Raw genomic sequence first — 23,529 nt, forward strand, 5'->3', positions numbered from 1 at the left:
CTCATAATATTACTGACATTACTCTTACTATACCGATTATACAGTTATACAGTAGTAGGCTATAAACCCTTTGTGCTCACTTGATCTTACTTTCATTGATAGCAGCTCAGTAAACTAAGAATAATCTATAAACCGAAACTGTCTCGTGCTAGACGGAATTTCAAAACCGAAGATGTCTCGTGCACGAGGGAATTTCCCGTCCACGTGTCTGTATACACTATTTGGAAGGCGGGATCAAAACAAACCCTCTGATTGGTTATGAGAACAAAATGCGGAACAGTTCTTAAAGGGCCATACACGATTCACGTTGTAAAACAATTACAAATGGCCTAAAGTACCGCTGTTTCTTTAAAACCACTTTAATTTAGCCTATTTTTCTGTGTTTACGCCCAGTGTTTGAGGGCGGAGTGAATTTGTAGCTGACGTCTGTGAAATGAAATCAGCTTGTTGCCATTTGTCTCACACAGAATGGAAGTTTCCGTGGAGTGATACGGAGTACGGACTAAATCCACTTGGGTTTATAGTGAACAGATACCATTTACATTTTTCTATACACGAAGGACTTATCTTGTGGTGAGTTCCGAGTCTTAATGTATCAAATAATATTGAACACTGTCATTCACCTGTTGTTTTTTACATTGTTGCTTTGTTTTGCTGGTCTGCATAGTTTGAAGGCCTGCCTGTGCTGTAAAATCTTGGACATTGTGTGTCATCATGGAGTCGCTACATTGTCTCTCACACCATCCGCGGTCTATAGCCGCTGGGTTAAAGTGAATTTACCGACCATTATGTGTCTATTTCTCACCGATATATGTCATTAGATGGATATTTCACTAACTTTTGACTTGTGAGTAGTTGTGGGGTGTTGTATTATGACAGAACAGTCGTAGCCAGCCATGTAGGCTGTTTAATTTTGCGCGCTTCGATCTCTGTAGAACTACGGTCTGTCGGCACGGTGTCGGCATTTCCAGCTTCTCAATGGTTTACTTAAACTCTAAACAAGCAAGCAATTTGCCCAAATGGGAAAATAACACATCTATATTGTCGCCTATGTAATTCGTTCAATTTAGCTTATGAACGTGCATGGTTTATAAACAAATGAATAAGCAAGTGTAATAAGACAGCTATTACAGGTTGTTCCGAAATAATCAGAGGGCATTACGATAAAGAAGAGGATAAAGAATATCTGCGGCCGCACAATAAATGATGCAATAGCCTAGGCTTGACAGTTGAGAGAGACAGTTGTCATTTTCATATCTCACAGCTCATTGTCTCTGAGGCACTATGACCCATATACTGTCAGTTACCTGAATGGTTTTAGTGTCCTTTGCTCGACCCACCTGTCTTGACCACACTCCTTATCCATAACCTCACTTTCCCCAATAACTATATGCAGGGACAGATAAATAATGAGTTGTCACTGTCAGGTTTCCAAATAGTGGGTTTGTAGTGTGATGGGGTAGAGGATTATTACAGGGTGCTGCATATGTGTCTCTGTGAGTATGTACACTGTGAGTGTGTAGTGTCTTGTTTTGTGGTAGAGTGTCTTATTTGTGGTGTGTACATGACTGTGAGTATAAAGTTGAACTATGTGTTGTATATGACATTAGTGCTGTGCTCTAGAGGTGTATGGGTGAGAGTGTTGAGCTTAGCTGCTGTGAGTGTGTTGTCAGTATGTGTGAAGGTGATGTTTAGAGTTGTATTAAGTGATAATAGGCTATTTGTGAATCTGCAAACCCAATGCAGTAGGGGGAGCCACTGGCTGACACACACACTTAAAAGAGCAGACTTTGGTCTGTAGCAGAGAACTGAATGGTAGTCGTAAGAAAAACCACCAAAGTATTCCGACCTCTTCACTTTTTCCACACTTTGTTATGTTACAGCCTTATTCTAAAATTGATTAAATCATTGTTTTCCCTCATCAATCTACACACAATACCCCATAATGACAAAGTTGAAAACAGGTTTTTAGAAATGTTTTCACATTTATTACAGATAAAAAACAGAAATACCTTATTTACATAAGTATTCAGACCCTTTGCTATGAGACTTGAAATTTAGCTCAGTTACATCCTGTTTCCATTGATCATCCTTGAGATGTTTCTACAACTTGATTGCAGTCCACCTGTGGTAAATTCAATTGATTGGACATGATTTGGAAAGGCACACACCTGTCTATATAAGGTCCCACAGTTGACAGTGCATGTCAGAGCAAAAACCAAGCCATGAGGTCGAAGGAATTGTCCGTTGAGCTCCGAGACAGGATTGTGTCGAGGCACAGATCTGGGGAAGGGAACCAAAAAATGTCTGCAGCATTGAAGGTCCCCAAGAACACAGTGGCCTCCATCATTCTTAAATGGAAGAAGTTTGGAACCACCAAGACTCTTCCTAGAGCTGGCCGCCCGGCCAAACTAGGCAATCGGGGAAGAAGGGCCTTGGTCAGGGAGGAGACCAAGAACCCGATGGTCACTCTGACAGAGCTCCAGATTCCTCTGTGGAGATGGGAGAAGCTTCCAGAAGGACAACCATCTCTGCAGCATTCCACCAATCAGGCCTTTATGGTAGAGTGGCCAGATAGAAGCCACTCCTCATTAAAAGGCACATGACATCCCGCTTGGAGTTTGCCAAAATGCACCTAAAGGACTCTCAGACCATGAGAAACAAGATTCTCTCATCTAATGAAACCAAGATGGAACTCTTTGGCCTGAATGCCAAGCGTCACGTCTGGAGGAAACCTGGCACCATCCTTACGGTGAACCATGGTGGTGGCAGCATCGTGCTGTGGGGATGTTTTTCAACGGCAGGGACTGTGAGACTAGTCAGAATCGAGGGAAAGATGAACGGAGCAAAGTACAGAGAAATCCTTGATGAAAACCTGCTCCAGAGTGCTCAGGACCTCAGACTGGGACGAAGGTTCACCTTCCAACAGGATAATGACCCTAAGCACAGAGCCAAGACAATACAGGAGTGGCTTCGGGACAAGTCTCTGAATGTCCTTGAGTGGCCCAGACAGAGTCCGGATTTGAACCCGATCGAACATCTCTGGAGAGACCTGAAAATAGCTGTGCAGCAACGCTCCCCATCCAACCTGACAGAGTTTGAGAGGATCTGCAGAGAAGAATGGGAGAAACTTCCCAAATACAGGTGTGCCAAGCTTGTAGCATCATACCCAAGTAGACTCAAGGCTGTAATCACTGCCAAAGGTGCTTCAACAAAGTACTGAGTAAAGGGTCTGAATACTTATGTACAGTGGGGGAAAAAAGTATTTAGTCAGCCACCAATTGTGCAAGTTCTCCCACTTAAAAAGATGAGAGAGGCCTGTAATTTTCATCATAGGTACACGTCAACTATGACAGACAAAATGAGATTTTTTTTCTCCAAAAAATCACATTGTAGGATTTTTAATGAATTTATTTGCAAATTATGGTGGAAAATAAGTATTTGGTCAATAACAAACGTTTCTCAATACTTTGTTATATACCCTTTGTTGGCAATGACACAGGTCAAACGTTTTCTGTAAGTCTTCACAAGGTTTTCACACACTGTTGCTGGTATTTTGGCCCATTCCTCCATGCAGATCTCCTCTAGAGCAGTGATGTTTTGGGGCTGTCGCTGGGCAACACAGACTTTCAACTCCCTCCAAAGATTTTCTATGGGGTTGAGATCTGGAGACTGGCTAGGCCACTCCAGGACCTTGAAATGCTTCTTACGAAGCCACTCCTTCGTTGCCCGGGCGGTGTGTTTGGGATCATTGTCATGCTGAAAGACCCAGCCACGTTTCATCTTCAATGCCCTTGCTGATGGAAGAAGGTTTTCACTCAAAATCTCACGATACATGGCCCCATTCATTCTTTCCTTTACACGGATCAGTCGTCCTGGTCCCTTTGTAGAAAAACAGCCCCAAAGCATGATGTTTCCACCCCCATGCTTCACAGTAGGTATGGTGTTCTTTGGATGCAACTCAGCATTCTTTGTCCTCCAAACACGACGAGTTGAGTGTTTACCAAAAAGTTCTATTTTGGTTTCATCTGACCATATGACATTCTCCCAATCCTCTTCTGGATCATCCAAATGCACTCTAGCAAACTTCAGACGGGCCTGGACATGTACTGGCTTAAGCAAGGGGACACGTCTGGCACTGCAGGATTTGAGTCCCTGGCGGCGTAGTGTGTTACTGATGGTAGGCTTTGTTACTTTGGTCCCAGCTCTCTGCAGGTCATTCACTAGGTCCCCCCGTGTGGTTCTGGGATTTTTGCTCACCGTTCTTGTGATCATTTTGACCCCACGGGGTGAGATCTTGCGTGGAGCCCCAGATCGAGGGAGATTATCAGTGGTCTTGTATGTCTTCCATTTCCTAATAATTGCTCCCACAGTTGATTTCTTCAAACCAAGCTGCTTACCTATTGCAGATTCAGTCTTCCCAGCCTGGTGCAGGTCTACAATTTTGTTTCTGGTGTCCTTTGACAGCTCTTTGGTCTTGGCCATAGTGGAGTTCGGAGTGTGACTGTTTGAGGTTGTGGACAGGTGTCTGTTATACTGATAACAAGTTCAAACAGGTGCCATTAATACAGGTAACGAGTGGAGGACAGAGGAGCCTCTTAAAGAAGAAGTTACAGGTCTGTGAGAGCCAGAAATCTTGCTTGTTTGTAGGTGACCAAATACTTATTTTCCACCATAATTTGCAAATAAATTCATAAAAAATCCTACAATGTGATTTTCTGGATTTATTTTTCTCAATTTGTCCGTCATAGTTGACGTGTACCTATGATGAAAATTACAGGCCTCTCTCATCTTTTTAAGTGGGAGAACTTGCACAATTGGTGGCTGACTAAATACTTTTTTTCCCCACTGTAAATGTGATATTTCCATTATTTATTTTTAATACATTTGCAAAAACATCTTAAAACCTGTTTTTGCTTTGTCATTATGTCGATTGATGAGGATTTTTTTTTTTTTTACGTAAAACAAATGTGGAAAAAGTCTAGGGCTCTGAATACTTTCCGAATGCACTGTATTTTCTTGCAACTTCCATGTTCTTGTCTTGTGTTTGTCTAAACAAAGCACTAAGTTGTTTTCCTCATAGGGCTTATTGTGAATGCATACAGCGTGGCATAGCAAACCCCATTACACAGAATAATAGGCACTAAAGAGACTGAGGCAAATCTCTTTGGGTGAATAAATGAAAAGGTGTCCTCAGAAGCTAGCATGTTGACAAATCCAAGGAAAGAAGAGGAGAGTGACTCCGTGTCTCTTCCTCCAAGGCTGTCATTACCCATTTGCTGAAGACTCTCATTTGGAAGTGGTGTGTTAGTAGCCTAACCCTGCATTAAAGGCTTGATGGAGAGTTCTGAAAGGGTTCACAAGGCTACTTACATTTCAGCAGTATTTTCATAACTTGTTTGACCCTCATATTGCTGAAGGTGTGATGCTGTGAATTAACCAAGCAGGGAGATTGTTGTCTGCTAAACTCTCATGGACAGACTACGTAAACATAAATGGTACTGTAGAGCTGTCATGATACAACGGGATGCGTGGAGCAGTATTAGTTCTGGTGCTTTGGCCAAATCACGCTTTCGCAGGTGTTAGCATCTTTTGAATTTTGGAAGGGGAAGGGATATTTGGCCGCTAGTCTAGTTTCCGATCTCTTCTCTTAACACATATGGACCCAGAACTAACTTTTTTGTTGTTGTTTTTTCCATCTTTTTACAACTCTCATTAACTATTTATTATGAGCAGGTCTCTAGAGACCAAGCTTCGGTTTTGCCATATAAGTCCATTAGTCAGATTTGCAAGTCATTTGTTGTCTAGGCTACTCTCCATGTTGTATTCTCAAGCCTTTTGACTGTATGAGGGACCAAGCTGGCCACAGGTCTGCTGGGTTGAGATCGGAGAGAGATGGAGACTGCCTCTCGCTCAACCGTCTGCCAAACCACCCATTTAGGTACATTTAGCCAACAAGTCTCTTAACCACAGCCAATTGTGTGGTTTGATCACTGTGACGAGCTGAGCGATTTGTCTAAATCAGCACTGTGCTTCACGACCACAGACTGAGCAGATCTCTGCTAGTTTTCTGTTCCACATAGATATCCTCCACTGACTTGGCTCTGCTCTGTCTGGATCAGCCAGCGTGGGCTTTATTTATGGAAGGGTAGTTATTATGGATTAGAAAGGTTGTCTTTAATGATAATTATTGTTCTGACCAAATTACCAAGTACATTTACAAAATGGTAAATGTACTCTATGGTCCTGCCTGAGGTAATCTCATTAGTAAAGAAACAGACATGTTTAGAATCCACATTGATTTGAAGGTAAAGATCTCAATTTATCAAAACAGTAGTCAATGGAAGTCTTAGCAGAGCAATAGGCCCAACTCAATTTCTATCAATTTCTCTTTCTCTTCTCCCCCTAGGCAGGTCTTGGCAGATCGCCGCCGTATGGACGATGAGGAGGATGATGTGTTTGAGCCAGACTTCCACTGCTGGCGCACAGCCTTCAGGGAGATAAAGTACGAGGACAGGGGAACCCAGACACCCAGCCCTGTCCTGGCACTGCCCAATAGTATGGTGCCCTGCGGGGTGGCCCAGGAGCCCAGACCACTCTTCTACGGTACGGCCACACATACCATGTGAACACGCATACACACACAGTGTGAAGAATATGTAAGAGTGGAGCTCTGCTGTACTCAGCTCTTGGCGCCTTATAGTCCCAGCCACAGCAGCTTTTATGACCTGTGTGTAGTGTACCCAGCTGCTTTCCCATTCAGATGGCGCCATTAGGTGATTCAGACGTGACGACAGGCCATACCTGTATAACTGACCCTTTACTAGAACACCAGGGAGAGCTGTCTGTCAGTGATGCCCTCTCTGTCCTGTCACACTAGAGATAGCGCTGGTAATGGAAAAGATTACTGTATGTGAACTTTGGAGTTGTTAAGAGTTGCAGAGCATATGGCACTCTCAATGAACATTAAGATATTGACCTGACCAGTATCTATGGCTTTTTTCCCACAGGCAACGCAGGCTTTCGATTGCACTTCCCAGCGCAGTTTGAGCGTGTTGGAGACCAGGGGCCTCAGGGGGAGCGAGGGGGGATGGAGCGGCTCGAACAGCAGCCCCAGCAGCCAGCACGCAGCATAGAGGTCTACATTGGACAGAAACTCCAACTCATCGGAGACCAGTTCCTCCAACAACACCTTCAACTGGTGAGGATACCCACCGTGACTGACAGCATAGCACAGCTAAAGCCCACCAAACAGGCCTACTGTACTCAGAGGCCTGCTGAGAGAGAGAGAGAGAGCGAGAGAGAGACTGAGCAGCAGAAGTGGCTTCTTTAGGGGCATCCATTGTGGTCATGTCTCAGTGTCCCGTGTTTGTTTTGGCTAGTCAGTGAGCATGCATTAGCCCAGTGTTCTGACCTCTCGTTCTACCCCCCCAAGACGCAGCTTAAGCAGGGCAGCCTCTTCCCACACTCACCCCTTCCCTCCCGGCCTCAGCTTCCTGTTTATTTCTCTCTGCCTCTCTCCCCCCATTTCCTCCCTATGCTGCCACGGCGCCACAGGGGGCATTGAGGAGTCCACACCAAACACTGTACACTATGGTTGGGGTGACACTGCTAGTTACTGTGCTGGCTGCATTGAAGTGGTCAGACCTTTCTCTCTTGACATACTATAAGTTTGGTTGTATTGGTGGTAGAACCGTGGATCATTGAGAGTTTCTTTCTGCAGAGCACAAATGCACGTTTAGAGGAAAACGAAAACACTGAGAGTCAAAGACACACTCACACACACATAAACACACTCAACACACTCACACAGAGAAAAAGCTGAAGTGACCGGACTAGGTAAACATGTTGTACTTGCTACGATTGTGATATGTGGTTGTCTCACCCAGCTATCTTGAGATTAATGCACTAATTGTAAGTCGCTCTGGATAAGAGTGTTTGCTAAATAACTCAAATGCATAAACTAATGTTGTAACCCGAAGCTTGGCGCGTGAGCCCAGGGGAACAGCTGTGGTTAGGGAGTCTCCAGCCAGTCCTGCCCATCCGTCGCCCCCACCACCCACAAGAGACGCCCAAATAAGAGGGCTGTGTGTCTGGAGGGGGGCCGGTAGGATGGGGGGGGGGGGGGGGGGGGGGGGGGGGTGATAATCATGGCATGGAGGTTGCCCACTCACTTAATTCAAACCCAATCTATTGAGCCTAGGGGTTTGGAAGGGGCCTCATCTGACCAACTAAAGACAACCGTCTTGTATTTCCTTAAATTCTCTTTCATGAACTGCATGGACCTCTTGAGTCTTAAGCATGAAACACACCAAGAATCTCACTGCCGATAGACTGCTGATAGGTACTTATCACAGTGGGAGGCCGTTCCTTCTCTTGCTAGAACAAAAGCAGTACCTGCTGTGTGCCGACCCGGTAGCGACGAACCTGCCGTTTCTACTTGTAGAATCGCAATGCTCGTCAGTGGTCAATAACTTGACTTTGAGCCAATCAGAGAGCACTGCCGAGTTAGTGCAGTGTCCTTAGCTAGCTTTCTAGCTATGTTGTGCTAGCTACCGAATATGCTAACATTAGGTAGCTAGCAAAAAAAGTGGCTATGGGCTGGCACTGGCAGTATGGGATTATGGAGAGTGAATTAAATAGTTTATTCGTCATCTTGCTAGGTAGTTATCTAGCTGTGGCCATTAGCGCAGCTAGCTAGTTAGGTAGCTAGCTAGCTAGCTAACATTTGAATCTAAACCATAAATTAAGAAACACTCACAGACATGCATTTTCCAAAGAATGCTACTGCCACCTTCTGGTTTGGAGTATTTTAACACGGCTGAGTGGATGATGACTTCAAGGTCTTTGCTGTGTGAACACATAATAGATTGACTGCCAACACTCTGTTCAGAGGTGCTAAATACTGTCGGCAGGCAAACGTTTGACAATCCTACCGGTGTGTCTGAGCTTCGGAAAGTATTCAGACCCCTTGACTTTTTCCACATTTTGTTAGGTTACAGCCTTATTCTAAAATGTATTAAATTATTTATACATGTATCATCAATATACACACGATACCCCATAATGACAAAGCAAAAACAGGTTTTTATAATTTTTTGCTAATTTATTGAGAAGAAAAAACGTAACTATCACATTTACATAAGTATACAGACCCTTTACTCAGTACTTTGTTGAAGCACCTTTGGCAGCAATTACAGCCTTGAGTCTTCTTGGGTATGACGCTACAAGCTTGGCACACCTGTATTTGGGGAGTTTCTCCCATTCTTCTCTGCAAATCCTCTCAAGCTCTATCAGGTTGGATGGGGAGCGTCGCTGCACTGCTATTTTCAGGTCTCTCCAGAGATGTTCGATTGGGTTCAAGTCCGGGCTCTGGCTGGGCCACTCAAGGACATTCAGAGACTATCACTCCTGCGTTGTCTTGGCTTTGTGCTTAGGGTCATTGTCCTGTTGGAAGGTGATACTTCGCCCCAGTCTGAGGTCCTGAGCACTCTGAAGCAGGTTTGCATCAAGGATCTCCCTATACTTTGCTCCATTCATCTTTTTATTTTTTATATAACCTTTATTTAACTAGGCAAGTCAGTTAAGAAAAATTATTATTTACAATGACGGCCTACCCCGGCCGAATCCGGACGATGCTGGTCCAATTGTGCGCCGCCCTATGGGACTCCCAATCACGGCCAGATTGTGATACAACCTGGAATCGAACCAGGGTCTATAGTGACACCTCTAGCACTGAGATGCAGTGTCTTAGACTGCTGCACCACTCAAACCTGACTAGTCTCCCAGTCCCTGACGCTGGAAAACATCCCCACAGCATGATGCTGCGACCACCATGCTTCACCGTAGGGATGGTGCAAGGTTTCCACCAGACCTGACACTTGGCATTCAGGCCAAAGAGTTCAATCTTGGTTTCATTAGACCAGAGAATCTTGTTTCTCATGGTCTTAGAGTCCTTTAGGTGCATTTTGGCAAACACCAAGCGGGCTGTCATGTGCCTTTTACTGAGGAGTGGCTTCCGTCTGGCCACTCTACCATAAAGGCCTGATTGGTGGAGTGTTGCAGAGATGGTTGTCCTTCTGGAAGGTTCTCCCATCTCCACAGAGGAACTCTGGAGCTCTGTCAGAGTGACCATCAGGTTCTTGGTCACCTCCCTGACCAAGGCCCTTTTCCCCCGATTGCTCAGTTTGGCTGGGCGACCAGCTCTAGGAAGAGTCTTGGTGCTTCCAAACTTCTTCAATTTAAGAATGATGGAGGCCACTGTGTTCTTGGGGACCTTCAATGCTCCAGAATTGTTTTGGTACCCTTCCCCAGATCTGTGTCTCGACACAGTCCTGTCTCGGAGCTCTACAGACAATTCCTTCGACCTCATGGCTTGGTTTTTGCTCTGACATGCACTGTCAACTGTGGGACCTTATATAGACAGGTGTGTGCCTTTCTAAATCATGTCCAATTAATTGGATTTACCACAGGTGGACTCCAATCAAGTTGTAGAAACATCTCAAGGATGATCAATAGAAACAGGTTGCACCTGAGCTCAATTTCGGTCTGAATACTTTTATTTTTAATAAATTAGCAAGAATTTCTAAAAACCTGTTTTCACTTTGTTATTATGGGGTATTGTGTGTATATTGATGAGGATTATTTTAAATAAAATCCATTTTAGAATAAGCCTGTAACGTAACAAAATGTGGAAAAGTGAAAAGGTCTGAATACTTTCTGAATACACTGTAGGTATTCAAAGCTATATTTGGGCCCTGAAACCAGATTTCTGTAATCAGATTTGTGTAGCTAACTTCTTCTTTTGTGATGTTTTTTTAAAAATATTTTCTCCCACACTCATGCTGAGGTTATATTAATTCCACAGACTTGTGTACTGCAGCCACAGTGCACCATGACTCATCTTATGTGGCATGCAGGCGTTATTACATTAGGGCTGTGATACACTGACTGGCGCACAGCAGAACCTCAGCAGAGACAGGCCAGGAGATAAGGAAGCGTCTCTCTCTCTCTCGTTACTCACTGGGTAAACACAACAAGTGACAGTAGTTAGAGTGAGAACATTGTGATGTCATATCCTGAAGCTACAGAGCGATAGGGCACACACACTCACACACTGCTAACCTCAGCAATTAAGGAAAAATACAACTGCGTGAGGAATTGTTTTTTAAATTTCCGAAGCCCAGAATAGTGGATCTGGAATATTGACTTTGATGACCTATATACAGTGCCCTCCACAATTATTGGCACCCCTGTTTAAGATGTGGTCGAGGACTTCCAAAAATTCTCCTTTTTTTTTTAACAACATAGAACCCAAATGCAAAAAAATAGAAAAATCCAACCTTTTATTTAAGTACATTACTTTGGTGTAAAAAAAAAAAATCACACATTTAGAAAAAAAAAAACTTGAAATCATGTGTCCCACAATTATTGGCACCCCTGATGTTAATACTTTGTACAACCCCCTTTTGCCAACAAGACAGCACTTAATCTCCTCCTATAACATTTCACAAGATTGGAGAACACAGAGAGAGGGATCTTTGACCATTCTTCTTTGCACAATCTTTCTAGATCATCCAGTGTCCTGGGTCCTCTCTTATGCACTCTCCTCTTTAGCTCGCCCCACAGGTTTTCGATTGGGTTGAGGTCTGGGGACTGAGATGGCCATGGGAGGACCTTGAGTTTGTGACTGCTGAACCATTTTTGTGTAGATTTTGCCACATGTTTTGGATCATTATCCTGCTGAAAGACCCAATGACGACCCATCTTCAGCTTTCTGGCAGAGGCCATCAGGTTTTTATTTTAAATGTCCTGGTAGTTCAAAGCGTTCATAATGCCATGGACCCTAACAAGTCCCAGTGCCGCTTAGCAAACTCCAGACGTTTACGTTTGTGAGTGTTAGTGAGAAAAGGCTTCTTCCTTGCATGCCTCCCAAACAGCTTGTTGGCATGTAGAGAGCGTCTGATGGTTGTTTTGGAGACTTTGTGACCCCAAGATGCTACTCTTTGATTCAATTCTGTGACAGTGAGCTTAGGACTTTTTTTTTACTTCTCTTACCATCCTCCTCACTGTGCGTTGTGGCAAGATAAACTTGGGACCTCTTCCAGCCTTGTTTGTCACTGTTCCAGTTGTTTTAAACTTCTTAATGATTCCTCTGACTGTAGATACGGGCAAGTTAAGGCGAGTGGCTATTTTCTTGTAGCCATTGCCTGACTTATGAAGGTCGACACAAATCTGCCTTACTTGAATGGTGTGTTCTCTTGTCTTTGCCATGTTGACAAATGGGTAAGAGAATTAGGCCTCTGTGTCACGTCATATTTATACCCCAGGGAAACAGGAAGTCATGAATTACTAATTAAAAGTTCCTAGATACCCTGACCAACTTTAGCAACTACAGAAAAATATATTTTTAAAAAAATCAATTAAAATTTTCAGCGGAATTGTTAGGGGTGCCAATAATTGTGGGACACATGATTTCAAGTTTTTTTTTTTCTAAATGTGTGATTTTTTTTTTAACCACCAAAGTAATGTACTTAAATAAAAGGTTGGATTTTTCTCTTTTTTTGCATTTGGGTTCTATGTTGTTTAAAAAAAAAAGAGAATTTTTGGAAGTCCTCGACCACATCTTAAACAGGGGTGCCAATAATAGTGGAGGGCACTGTAGTAACCAACAGTTAGGTGTTATTTCAGTCCTTGAAGTTATTGATTACTCTCTTGTCATTCGAGTGGGCAGAATTACTGTTCTTGTCTGCAGAGCCTACTCAGCCCAGGGAGTTGTACAGGCCTGAGTCTCTGAGAGTTTCTCTCTGCCTTTCTGGCTGCTGTTGAGTGACACTTGGACAGACTAACCCAAACAGATTAGTGTGATTTGTATTCGTGATCTCAAGTTTAGCCCATGGCTGCTATTCCTAGCGCTGTGGTTTCATTGTGTATTTAAGTCTTCAGCAGTGAGGTAGGTACACTCATTCTCATTCATGTATGCACACAACCACACACGAATATGCTGTGTGCATGCATGTGTGTTCGTGCATGCATGCATGAGAATGAGTGTATGTGTGTGTGCGTGTGATCTCGTCTTTCAATGTTGTATTGTCTCTCTCTCCATCCCTCTATTTATCCCTCTTGTTGGATTATTGCAATTATGTAGTGCATCAGCAGGCTTTCAAACACAGTTTGACATTCATCTCTTTGATTGACTCATAAATGAAGAGACAGGGCATACTGTGTATTATGGCTCAACCCCCTTCCATTTCCATATCATCCTACCATCATGGCCCATGGCAGGGAGAGGGCTTAAGGTGCTTAAGAGTATGAGGAGCATTGGTGCTGACAGATAAATTGCTCCTCAGTATGAGAAGGCTGGAGGGGACAGAGCAGAGGTCCCCAGAGCACAGAAGGACTGACATGACAGTAATGACAGTCACAATGACAGGAAGACTGCCACAGTCTGCACGGGGCGAGGAGCAGAGTTGGGTTACAATAGTGTGTTTTTCTAAAGACCCCAATGAGGGAGCTACAGGGCGGGCCCACACCTTGTCACCCTCTCTGAGCTGAGCTGAGCTGAGTGGAGGAACCAGAGTAGGAAAAAAGGTCACTGCTGCTGTCTTTACAGGACATTGTGGCTGTGAGAATGTACACGTTGATGTTATTAAGTGTGGTGGAAGCAGTGTTTGTTGATAAAATATATAATAGTCAGTTGTACAACTGAATGCATTCAACCGAAATGTGTCTTCCGCATTTAAGCCAACCCCTCTGAATAAGAGCGGTGCGCGGGGCTGCCTTAATCGACATGCACGTCATCGGCGCCCAGGGAGCAGTTGTTGCTGGGGTTAACTGCCTTGCTCAAGGGCAGAACGGCCGATTTTTCCACCTTGCCGGCTCAGGGATTCAAACCAGGCCTACATACAGCATTACTGACTGTCACAACTACCTATAATAGGCTTCACCCTCTGTCAGAGGTGGCCAGTTCAGGTGTAATCCAGACAGATGGATGAGCTTGGTTATGTGCTTTCTAGTTGTAATTACATCTAAAGAAAGAGTGTCTCAAGGCACGACTTTACTAAGTGCTGCTACCCCATGCTGTCTGCCATCTGCCGGTACAGTTAAAACCGGGATTAATCTGTGAAGAGCACACTTCTCCAGCGTGCCAGTGGCCATCGAAGGTGAGCATTTGCCCACTGAATTCGGTTACTACGCGGAACTGCAGTCTGGTCAAGACCCTGGTGAGGACGTGAGCATGCATATGAGCATCCCTAAGAAGGTTCCTGACAGTTTGTGCAGAAATTCTGCGGTTGTGCAAACCCACAGTTTCATCAGCTGTCTGGGTGGCTGATCTCAGATGATCCCACAGGTGAAAAAGCCAGATGTGGAGGTCCTGGGCAGGCGTGGTTACAGATGGTCTGTGGTTGTGAGGCTGGTTGGACGTACTGCCAAATTCTCGGAAACGACTTCGGAGGCGGCTTATGGTAGAGAAATTAACATTCAATTATCTGGCAACAGCTCTGGTGGACATTCCTGCAGTCAGCATGCCAATTGCACACTCCCTCGAAACTCGAAGCATCTGTGGCATTGTGTTGTGTGACAAAACTGCACATTTTAGAGTGGCCTTTTATTGTCCCCAGCACGAGGTGCACCTGTGTAATGATCATGCCGTTTAATCAGCTTCTTGATATGCCACACCTGTCAAGTGGATGGATTACAGTGAGGGAAAAAAGTATTTGATCCCCTGCTGATTTTGTACGTTTGCCCACTGACAAAGACATGATCAGTCTATAATTTTAATGGGAGGTTTATTTGAACAGTGAGAGACAGAATAACAACAACAAAATCCAGAAAAACGCATGTCAAAAATGTTATAAATTGATTTGCATTTTAATGAGGGAAATAAGTATTTGACCCCTCTACAAAAAATGACATAGCACTTGGTGGCAAAACCCTTGTTGGCAATCACAGAGGTCAGACGTTTCTTGTAGTTGGCCACCAGGTTTGCACACATCTCAGGAGGGATTTTGTCCCACTCCTCTTTGCAGATCTTCTCCAAGTCATTAAGGTTTCGAGGCTGACGTTTGGCAACTCGAACCTTCAGCTCCCTCCACAGATTTTCTATGGGATTAAGGTCTGGAGACTGGCTAGGCCACTCCAGGACCTTAATGTGCTTCTTCTTGAGCCACTCCTTTGTTGCCTTGGCTGTGTGTTTTGGGTCATTGTCATGCTGGAATACCCATCCACTAGCCATTTTCAATGCCCTGGCTGAGGGAAGGATGTTCTCACCCAAGATTTGACGGTACATGGCCCCATCCATCGTCCCTTTGATGCGGTGAAGTTGTCCTGTCCCCTTAGCAGAAAAACTCCCCCAATGTTTCCACCTCCATGTTTGACGGTGGGGATGGTGTTCTTGGGGTCATAGGCAGCATTCCTCCTCCTCCAAACACGGCGAGTTGAGCTCGATTTTGGTCTCATCTGACCACAACACTTTCACCCAGTTCTCCTCTGAATCATTCAGATGTTCATTGGTAAACTTCAGACGGGCTTGTATATGTGCTTTCTTGAGCAGGGGGACCTTGCGGGCGCTGCAGGATTTCAGTCCTTCACGGCGTAGTGTGTTACCAATTGTTTTCTTGGTGACTATGGTCCCAGCTGCCTTGAGATCATTGACAAGATCCTCCCGTGTAGTTCTGGGCTGATTCCTCACCGTTCTCATGATCATTGCAACTCCACGAGGTGAGATCTTGCATGGAGCCCCAGGCAGAGGGAGATTGACAGTTCTTTTGTGTTTCTTCCATTTGCGAATAATCGCACCAACTGTTGTCACCTTCTCACCAAGCTGCTTGGCGATGGTCTTGTAGCCCATTCCAGCCTTGTGTAGGTCTACAATCTTGTCCCTGACATCCTTGGAGAGCTCTTTGGTATTGGCCATGGTGGAGAGTTTGGAATCTGATTGATTGATTTCTTCTGTGGACAGGTGTCTTTTATACAGGTAACAAGCTGAGATTAGGAGCACTCCCGTTAAGAGTGTGCTCCTAATCTCAGCTCGTTACCTGTATAAAAGACACCTGGGAGCCAGAAATCTTTCTGATTGAGAGGGGGTCAAATACTTATTTCCCTCATTAAAATGCGAATCAATTTATAACATTTTTGACATGCGTTTTTCTGGATTTTTTTGTTGTTATTCTGGCTCTCACTGTTCAAATAAACCTACCATTAAAATTATAGACTGATCATTTCTTTGTCAGTGGGCAAACTTACAAAATCAGCAGGGGATCAAATACTTTTTTCCCTCACTGTATCTTGGCAAAGGAGAAATGCTCACTAACAGGGATGTAAACAAATTTGTGCACAAAATTTGAGAGAAATAAGCTTTTTGTGCATATGGAACATTTCTGGGATCTTTTACTTCAGCTCATGAAACATGGGTCCAACACTTTACATGTTGCGTCTATATTTTTGTTCTGTATAGTTCAATTTGTGCTCTGGATAATGTATATTTATGAAGCAGACTTCAGCGTTATTATGCAATTATCAAAATATCCCCAGGTTAACTTTAGATAAACGCTACATCACAAAACTAGCACTATCAAGATTCCCAGTAGTCCCTCAAATAGCCGATGGCTATAACTTAATTTATTTATTCCTTTTCTACTTTTTACAAAAACGTGTGTGGAGCGTGCATGAGCCGGTTTGAACTTGGCACCAGCTTATGCAACGCTCTGCAATGTTCACCTCAATGTACGAGGGGTAGTGAAAACCTGGATCTTATCACAATGCAGAGTGCAGGCTAGTTGTAAACAGGTTGATTTCTGGGCTTGGACACAGATGCTGCCTCAGCTGTCATGTTAAGACAGTACAAGTCAACTCAGCAGTCACGCTTTGGTTAAATTGGTTTACAATTGAAGAGAATGTTGCCTGACACTGGCAATGTGCTAACAATGTATTGTCAAAGCTTATTATTCAGCCTATTGTTGCTCTTTGTTAATGAATGGCATGTATCTGAAAATAGCCAGGGTGTTATCAGGTCCAGTAGTGTCTGTGTTTCATCTGTGGAGCTAAGCTCAGCTCTCATACTGAGATGTGTTCCTTTGGATCTCCACCCCTCTTCGAGTGCTCTCTAATCGTATATAGTGCAATTATCTTATCTCCTCCTCTATGGCAGAGATAGCATTATCCTCCTAATCACACACCATCCAGTTGGCTCTCCAACCAGAGAGGGAGAGGGAGGCTGCTCCTGATGTGCTGTTGGATTCTGCTTTCATAGACTTGCTGTGCAATGAATGTGTCTGTGGCATGGGGTGGTAGTTAGTGTTACATTCGCTGTATAGGGTTCTCAATCCTGCACACAAAGAAACAGTGTTAATAAGTAGTGCTGGGGACACACTCAGACTGTTGTGAAAATATTAGCGCTGTTCCGGTGTCAGGTTTTGACCTATCCCTCCTCAATTCACCATGTTGATCCCTCTCAATCACAATCACCACACATCACACACCAACACACATCCACAGCTCCAACTGAATACCCTGGTAAATGAATGATGATATATTTTGTCATTGACTATGCCAGTTCCCTGTCCACATCCTGGTCTGACTCGGTTGTTTTTCTCCCTTGTTTTGTTGCAGTATCACCGAAACCAAAGGAACATGAGGCCCTTGTGGAGGCGCCTGGCCTCGGCTCTGCTCACCCTGCTGTTTGAGCAGGAGGCCGTCGCTGGAGGGGGGAGAGCAGGGTGGAGGTGATGGAGTGGACCAGCCCAGACTACCCCTCTCCCACAGGGACTCATAATGGCACTGTCAAATCTAACACGGGTCTGTTGGGAAAAATAAAAAAAGAGAAAAGGTCCCCGCGGGACGGAGACAACCATTTTTTACGAGGTCGTTTTTTTCCAAGAAGATGCCATGTTGTTTCACGAGATTCCTCTACTGGACGATGTCCTTATTTTGGTAATTGTTTGATGTAGTATTTTGTACAGTACATTATTCCTGTTGAATTTGTTTGCACTTCCGTATGTGTACATCTTGAATAGCCTTTATGGTCCCGGAAATGCCTTATCAATGTCTTCTGCCACAACCCAATGACTGTTGACAAGAACCAAGCAGAAGAAAGAAAGAGATGGAGGGATCTGAAGAAGGGAAAGAAGAGTGGTTCATGGCGTTTTCTTTTCTGAAGTTTCCAGGAAATAATTGGTCAAACTTGATAATTTACTAATTTCCAAAGATGCGGTCTCTCAGAACAAAGCATTTTGCACCTCAACTTTCTCCTCAATGGGGTTGTGTATACTGTTATAGTACTGTCCTATTACATGTTGATTATTCTTTGCTCTTCCAGTCACTTTCATTGTATTGATTTCAATAATTGTTGTTTTTCCCAGTGTCACCAAAAGTAATAAGAACAAAATGGTGAAGCACTCAGTGGCTTACGATGTGGTAAGTGCCACTTTGTGGTTTGAAGGTAGATACAGTACATAGCCGCGGGAAGCAGCACCCTCAGCACCCCTACTTATTTTTTTCTCACAAAATTTGTGAACTAGGCCTTTATTACTGCTGTATTAGCAGAGAAAAATACTCCTTAGCACCACCCCCCCACCCCCCTTCAACAGCACTCCCAACCCAAAACATCTTCCTGCAGCCATGATACAAAATACAACTTCCAAAGCAAAAGTGGATCCCACGAGTTACTCAGAGAGAACACCAGATTTTCAATCATAGTTTATTTCAGATTTATCTTTGACTAATTTCATAAGTCCCCAAACTGGACCCCGGCCATTGTAAGAGAGAGTGTGCTGATCATTTCCGTGTCTTAAGACTACCAGGCCCTTCAAGTGGAGCTATGGATCCACACTGTTTGCACTATAGTACATCAGTCAGGAGTAGATTAGGTTACAAAGCCAACCTCTGTCATTTTATGAAGGTTTTTAACTGTATCTGATTTTTTATAGTAACATTACAATGTTTTCATTCACATGACCAAGACATATCATCCCAGGACGTGACTGAATATGGACTGTTATTATTAGAATAAAACATCTGAGGTACTAGTGATGCTGGTTAACTGAATGCCTCATTGAAATTCCAGTGTTTTTTAGCCCTCTAATCGATGTGCTTTCTAACCCAGAGTCAGAGATGCACTTGTATTCTGGACACCAAAACAAACATGTGAAACAACAGCATCTTCTTCCCTCTCAGGATTCTTGCATGGGCTTTTATACTTCTTTTTTTGTTTGTTTTACCTGTGGGGTGATCTTGTGTTAGTTCTTTGTCCTCAGATCCTGTGGTGTAACTTTTTAATAGAAATCACCCACTGCTAATCCAATTGATAAGAGAACGTGTCTGAGATTAGAAAGTAACTGGTAGTGTGCAAGACTGTAATTACTGTTGAAATATGAATCTGTTTGAAGACACTGATGTATTGTTGAAGATGCTGTTTGTTGTACATTTTATTGCCTTTTTACTTCACTTTTTGTCCATTTTGAAGGAGCAGTATACATCATGAGGCTGTAATTTCAGACACAACTTTTGGTAATTTGGTCCTACAGTCATCTTCTGTGTCATCTTTTGTCTGTATAATCAGTACTTTCTTTCAACCCTTCATTTAGAATGCTGGAGAGACAGGTAACTGCGAAAATAAAGGAAACACCCATATAAAGTGTCTTCATAGAGTGGCGTTGGGCCACCATGAGCCAGAACAGCTTCAATGCACCTTGGCATAGATTCTACAAGTGCCTGGAACTCTATTGGATGGATTCGACACAATTCTTCCACGAGAATTCCATAATTTGGTGTTTTGTTGTTGGTGGTGGAAAACGCTGTCTCAGGTGCCGCTCCAGAATCTCCCATAAGTGTTCAATTGGGTTGAGATCTGGTGACTGAGACAGCCATGGCATATGGTTTACAGCGTTTTCATGCTCATCAAACTATTCAGTGACCACTCGTGCCCTGTGGATGGGAACATTGTCATCCTATGGGGGCATAGCCATGGTAGCCAAAAGAATGGCCTGTCCAACATTTCTATACATGACCCTAAGCATGATGGGATGTTAATTGCTTAATTAACGCAGGAACCACACCTGTGTGGAAGCACCTGCTTTCAATATACTTTGTATCCCTCATTTACTCAAGTGGTTCCATTATTTTGGCAGTTACCTGTATGTTTCAGGGCCAGGGAAAATACAATACTCTTAGTAACAGTTTCCCATGTAGAGTAGGACGACAAAGGAATGGAGTGGTTCAGTCCCATTCTGTTTTCTGCATCAGTTGAAATACATTAGATACATAACCATAGATACAAAGGTATACTTTAGATAGACTGGTCAGATAATGACGCTTGCTCTGACTCTGTTGAGGCAGGGACAAATTCAGAAGCATGTGGGGCAGTGAGAGATGAGCTGAAAGTTGTTGTTGTTTGTTGTTGTTTCCTGCAGATCCTGAACGCTGAGCCAGTCACTGTAGCTTCCTGTCTCGCTGTAGCCCTTAAACCGTCCCTAAACTCGCTTCTCTCACTCTACTGTAGCCTACATCTATGTGTACTGCTCCTCCATTTCCTTTAGGACTTTTAGCATTGTTTTCCGTTTTTTATTTATTTTATTTTTTATTTATTTTTTGTATATTCGCCCTTTTCTACTGTTTAGATTTTGTGTGCAATTTCTCTTCCTTTTGTTTTTTTTAGATGTGTATATAATACATTTGTTTGACTGTGTAGAGCGATGGTTGTCTGCACTGTGTCTGCTTTTCCCTGGGGGTAGTAATCTCCAGAAATGGGCCCAATCGGTTAAGGCATTTATCTGAATCAGTCACGTCACGTCATCCATTCAGCAGAAGGCAGTAGAATCTCACTGTTCGTTCCGGAGAAATCATAGATCAGTTTAGCTACATAACTATGACCATTTTCTGGTCAATGGTTTGGAGGTTGGATCAGTACCCTACAGATCATTTTCTTAATTTTTCTTTAGTCACTGGACATTGGTTATGGGTTCAATCCTGTTTGTCTACTTTAGCGTTCTTTTGTAATCAACATGCACTGGAAAGTACTTTGTGTCCTTTGGTTCGTTCTCTCAAATCTGTTGTGTGCTGAACTAGCTGTGTGTCTGTAGTATAGCGAACCATTGACGATGTTATAACCTGCATAGAACAGTCTTTGATTTCTTTGAAAGAGAAACAAGCCACCATGGTGCCCAGAAATCATTTTTCAGAGGGGGTTCTGAAGCTGTGTACTGGAGATATGGCAAGTCTATGTCTATCTCAGCACTGTGCAAGGCTACAGGAACTGTATACAGTGAGTTTTGTATATTATAGAAAAACCAGCAGTGTCTTGAATTTTTTTAGTCCACTTTCTTTAAATGTACTTTTTTTTATGAAACCATTTCTTACTCATTGTCTTTTATAACTATTTTAAATGTATTTTCATATGAAAGGGTCAGCTTTTATACAGACAGTTTTGAGGCTTTTAAATCCTTTTTAATACCTGTTAGAGTCCAATGAGATCAATGGCTTTTATGTATAAAAATGAACTTGAAACATTCCTTTTGTGACTGGTTCTGGTGTAAACATGTTTTCAATGATACCAACAAAACTGAAACATTTATTTCAATGTTGTGTTCTATGATTTCTGAGGTTAAATCATCACCAAGAAACATTGTCCTTTTTTAGGAACCGATGAACTGTACATGTATTACTGACACCTGGAAAATGCCTTTAACTGCTCAGTTTCAACTAAGTCTTGATTATCACACACTCTCTGTACTCCCAAGAAAAGAGACCCAGCGAAAATGTAGCATTTTTGTAAACATTGACTGTGTGTTTTTAAGACTGTACTGTGCACTCATTTATTTTTTTGTGTTTTATTTTCGTTGATACATTATGGAAGTAAGGACAATTTGTTATGTAGTGCAATATGCTGTACATATAAGAGCTTTGCTCTACAAATCTTTTTCTGAATTTCTTGTTGTTTTATTGGTACTTTTTTTCAATAAAATTATATTGAAAGTGTAAAAGGTTTCAGTTGTTTTTTCCCGCAAAAAAGTCCCCTGGTAAAAGTAAATGTTATGGTTACTTGATAAATGATTTGCTTCGATACAAGTAGTGCTGAAGTAGAACTTATTATTCTCTCCCCTCCTACAACATCCAACATCAAGACGTCCATTTGTTATAAGCATCATTGTGAAATGAAGCCACTTAAAACTAGCCAAGCATCTGAGGATAGCCAGCCAGCCATTAGAAGTTAGCCAGGCGTTTGGCTGTGGGAGTGCCCGTCACATACATCCTGCTGAGTGCTCATTAATTTTGTGGGAGCGATGGGGCCTTCAGCCTACATTCATTAAATGACTGCCTAGCTAGCAGTACTGTATACACACACATACACACACACAGGCCTGTCTAGCAGGGCAACGGTAACACTGAGGATGAGTACAGTGAGGGAAAAAAGAATTTGATCCCCTACTGATTTTGTACGTTTGCCCACTGACAAAGAAATGATCAGTCTATAATTTTAATGGTATGTTTATTTGAACAGTGAGAGACAGAATAACAACAAAAAAATCCAGAAAAACGCATGTCAAAAATGTTATAAATTGATTTTCATTTTAATGAGGGAAATAGGTATTTGACCCCCTCTCAATCAGAAAGATTTCTGGCACCCAGGTGTCTTTTATACAGGTAACGAGCTGAGATTAGGAGTACACTCTTAAAGGGAGTGCGCCTAATCTCAGCTTGTTACCTGTATAAAAGACACCTGTCCACAGAAGCAATCAATCAATCAGATTCCAAACTCTCTACCATGGCCAAGACCAAAGAGCTCTCCAAGGATGTCAGGGACAAGACTGTAGACCTACACAAGGCTGGAATGGGCTACAAAACCATCGCCAAGCTGCTTGGTGAGAAGGTGACAACAGTTGGTGCGATTATTCGCAAATGGAAGAAACACAAAAGAACTGTCAATCTCCCTCTGCCTGGGGCTCCATGCAAGATCTCACCTCGTGGAGTTGCAATGATCATGAGAACGGTGAGGAATCAGCCCAGAACTACACGGGAGGATCTTGTCAATGATCTCAAGGCAGCTGGGACCATAGTCACCAAGAAAACAATTGGTAACACACTACGCCGTGAAGGACCGAAATCCTGCAGCGCCCGCAAGGTCCCCCTGCTCAAGAAAGCACATATACAAGCCCGTCTGAAGTTTACCAATGAACATCTGAATGATTCAGAGGAGAACTGGGTGAAAGTGTTGTGGTCAGATGAGACCAAAATGGAGCTCTTTGGCATCAACTCAACTCGCCGTGTTTGGAGGAGGAGGAATGCTGCCTATGACCCCAAGAACACCATCCCCACCGTCAAACATGGAGGTGGAAACATTATGCTTTGGGTGTGTTTTTCTGCTAAGGGGACAGGACAACTTCACCGCACCAAAGGGACGATGGACGGGGCCAAGTACCGTCAAATCTTGGGTGAGAACCTCCTTCCCTCAGCCAGGGCATTGAAAATGGCTCGTGGATGGGTATTCCAGCATGACAATGACCCAAAACACACGGCCAAGGCAACAAAGGAGTG

The 23,529-nt window shown here is 43.3% G+C and overlaps 1 protein-coding gene across 1 annotated transcript; it reads left to right on the forward strand.

Annotated features, from left to right (window-relative positions):
• Positions 1-469: 469 nt before the first annotated feature.
• On the forward strand, positions 470-21,971 carry LOC311145512 (bcl-2-modifying factor-like). Its single transcript, XM_084181771.1, has 4 exons — positions 470-573; positions 6,410-6,606; positions 7,011-7,201; positions 17,611-21,971. Exons 2-4 carry the CDS (start codon positions 6,435-6,437, stop codon positions 17,725-17,727), a joined length of 480 nt encoding a protein of 159 aa, XP_084037897.1. The 5' UTR covers positions 470-573; positions 6,410-6,434; the 3' UTR covers positions 17,728-21,971.
• The last annotated feature ends 1,558 nt before the right edge of the window (positions 21,972-23,529 follow it).

Source organism: Coregonus lavaretus (genome assembly GCF_964263955.1).
Source record: "Coregonus lavaretus genome assembly, chromosome: 18".
NCBI lineage: Eukaryota > Metazoa > Chordata > Actinopteri > Salmoniformes > Salmonidae > Coregonus > Coregonus lavaretus.

Excerpts from the sequence above, each read along its gene's own strand:
- LOC311145512 (XM_084181771.1), top strand. The coding sequence starts at position 6,435 with ATGGACGATGAGGAGGATGATGTGTTTGAGCCAGACTTCCACTGCTGG. Across the intron at positions 6,607-7,010 it reads GCCCAGACCACTCTTCTACG|GCAACGCAGGCTTTCGATTG; the intron begins GTACGGCCACAC and ends TTTTTCCCACAG. Across the intron at positions 7,202-17,610 it reads TCCAACAACACCTTCAACTG|TATCACCGAAACCAAAGGAA; the intron begins GTGAGGATACCC and ends GTTTTGTTGCAG.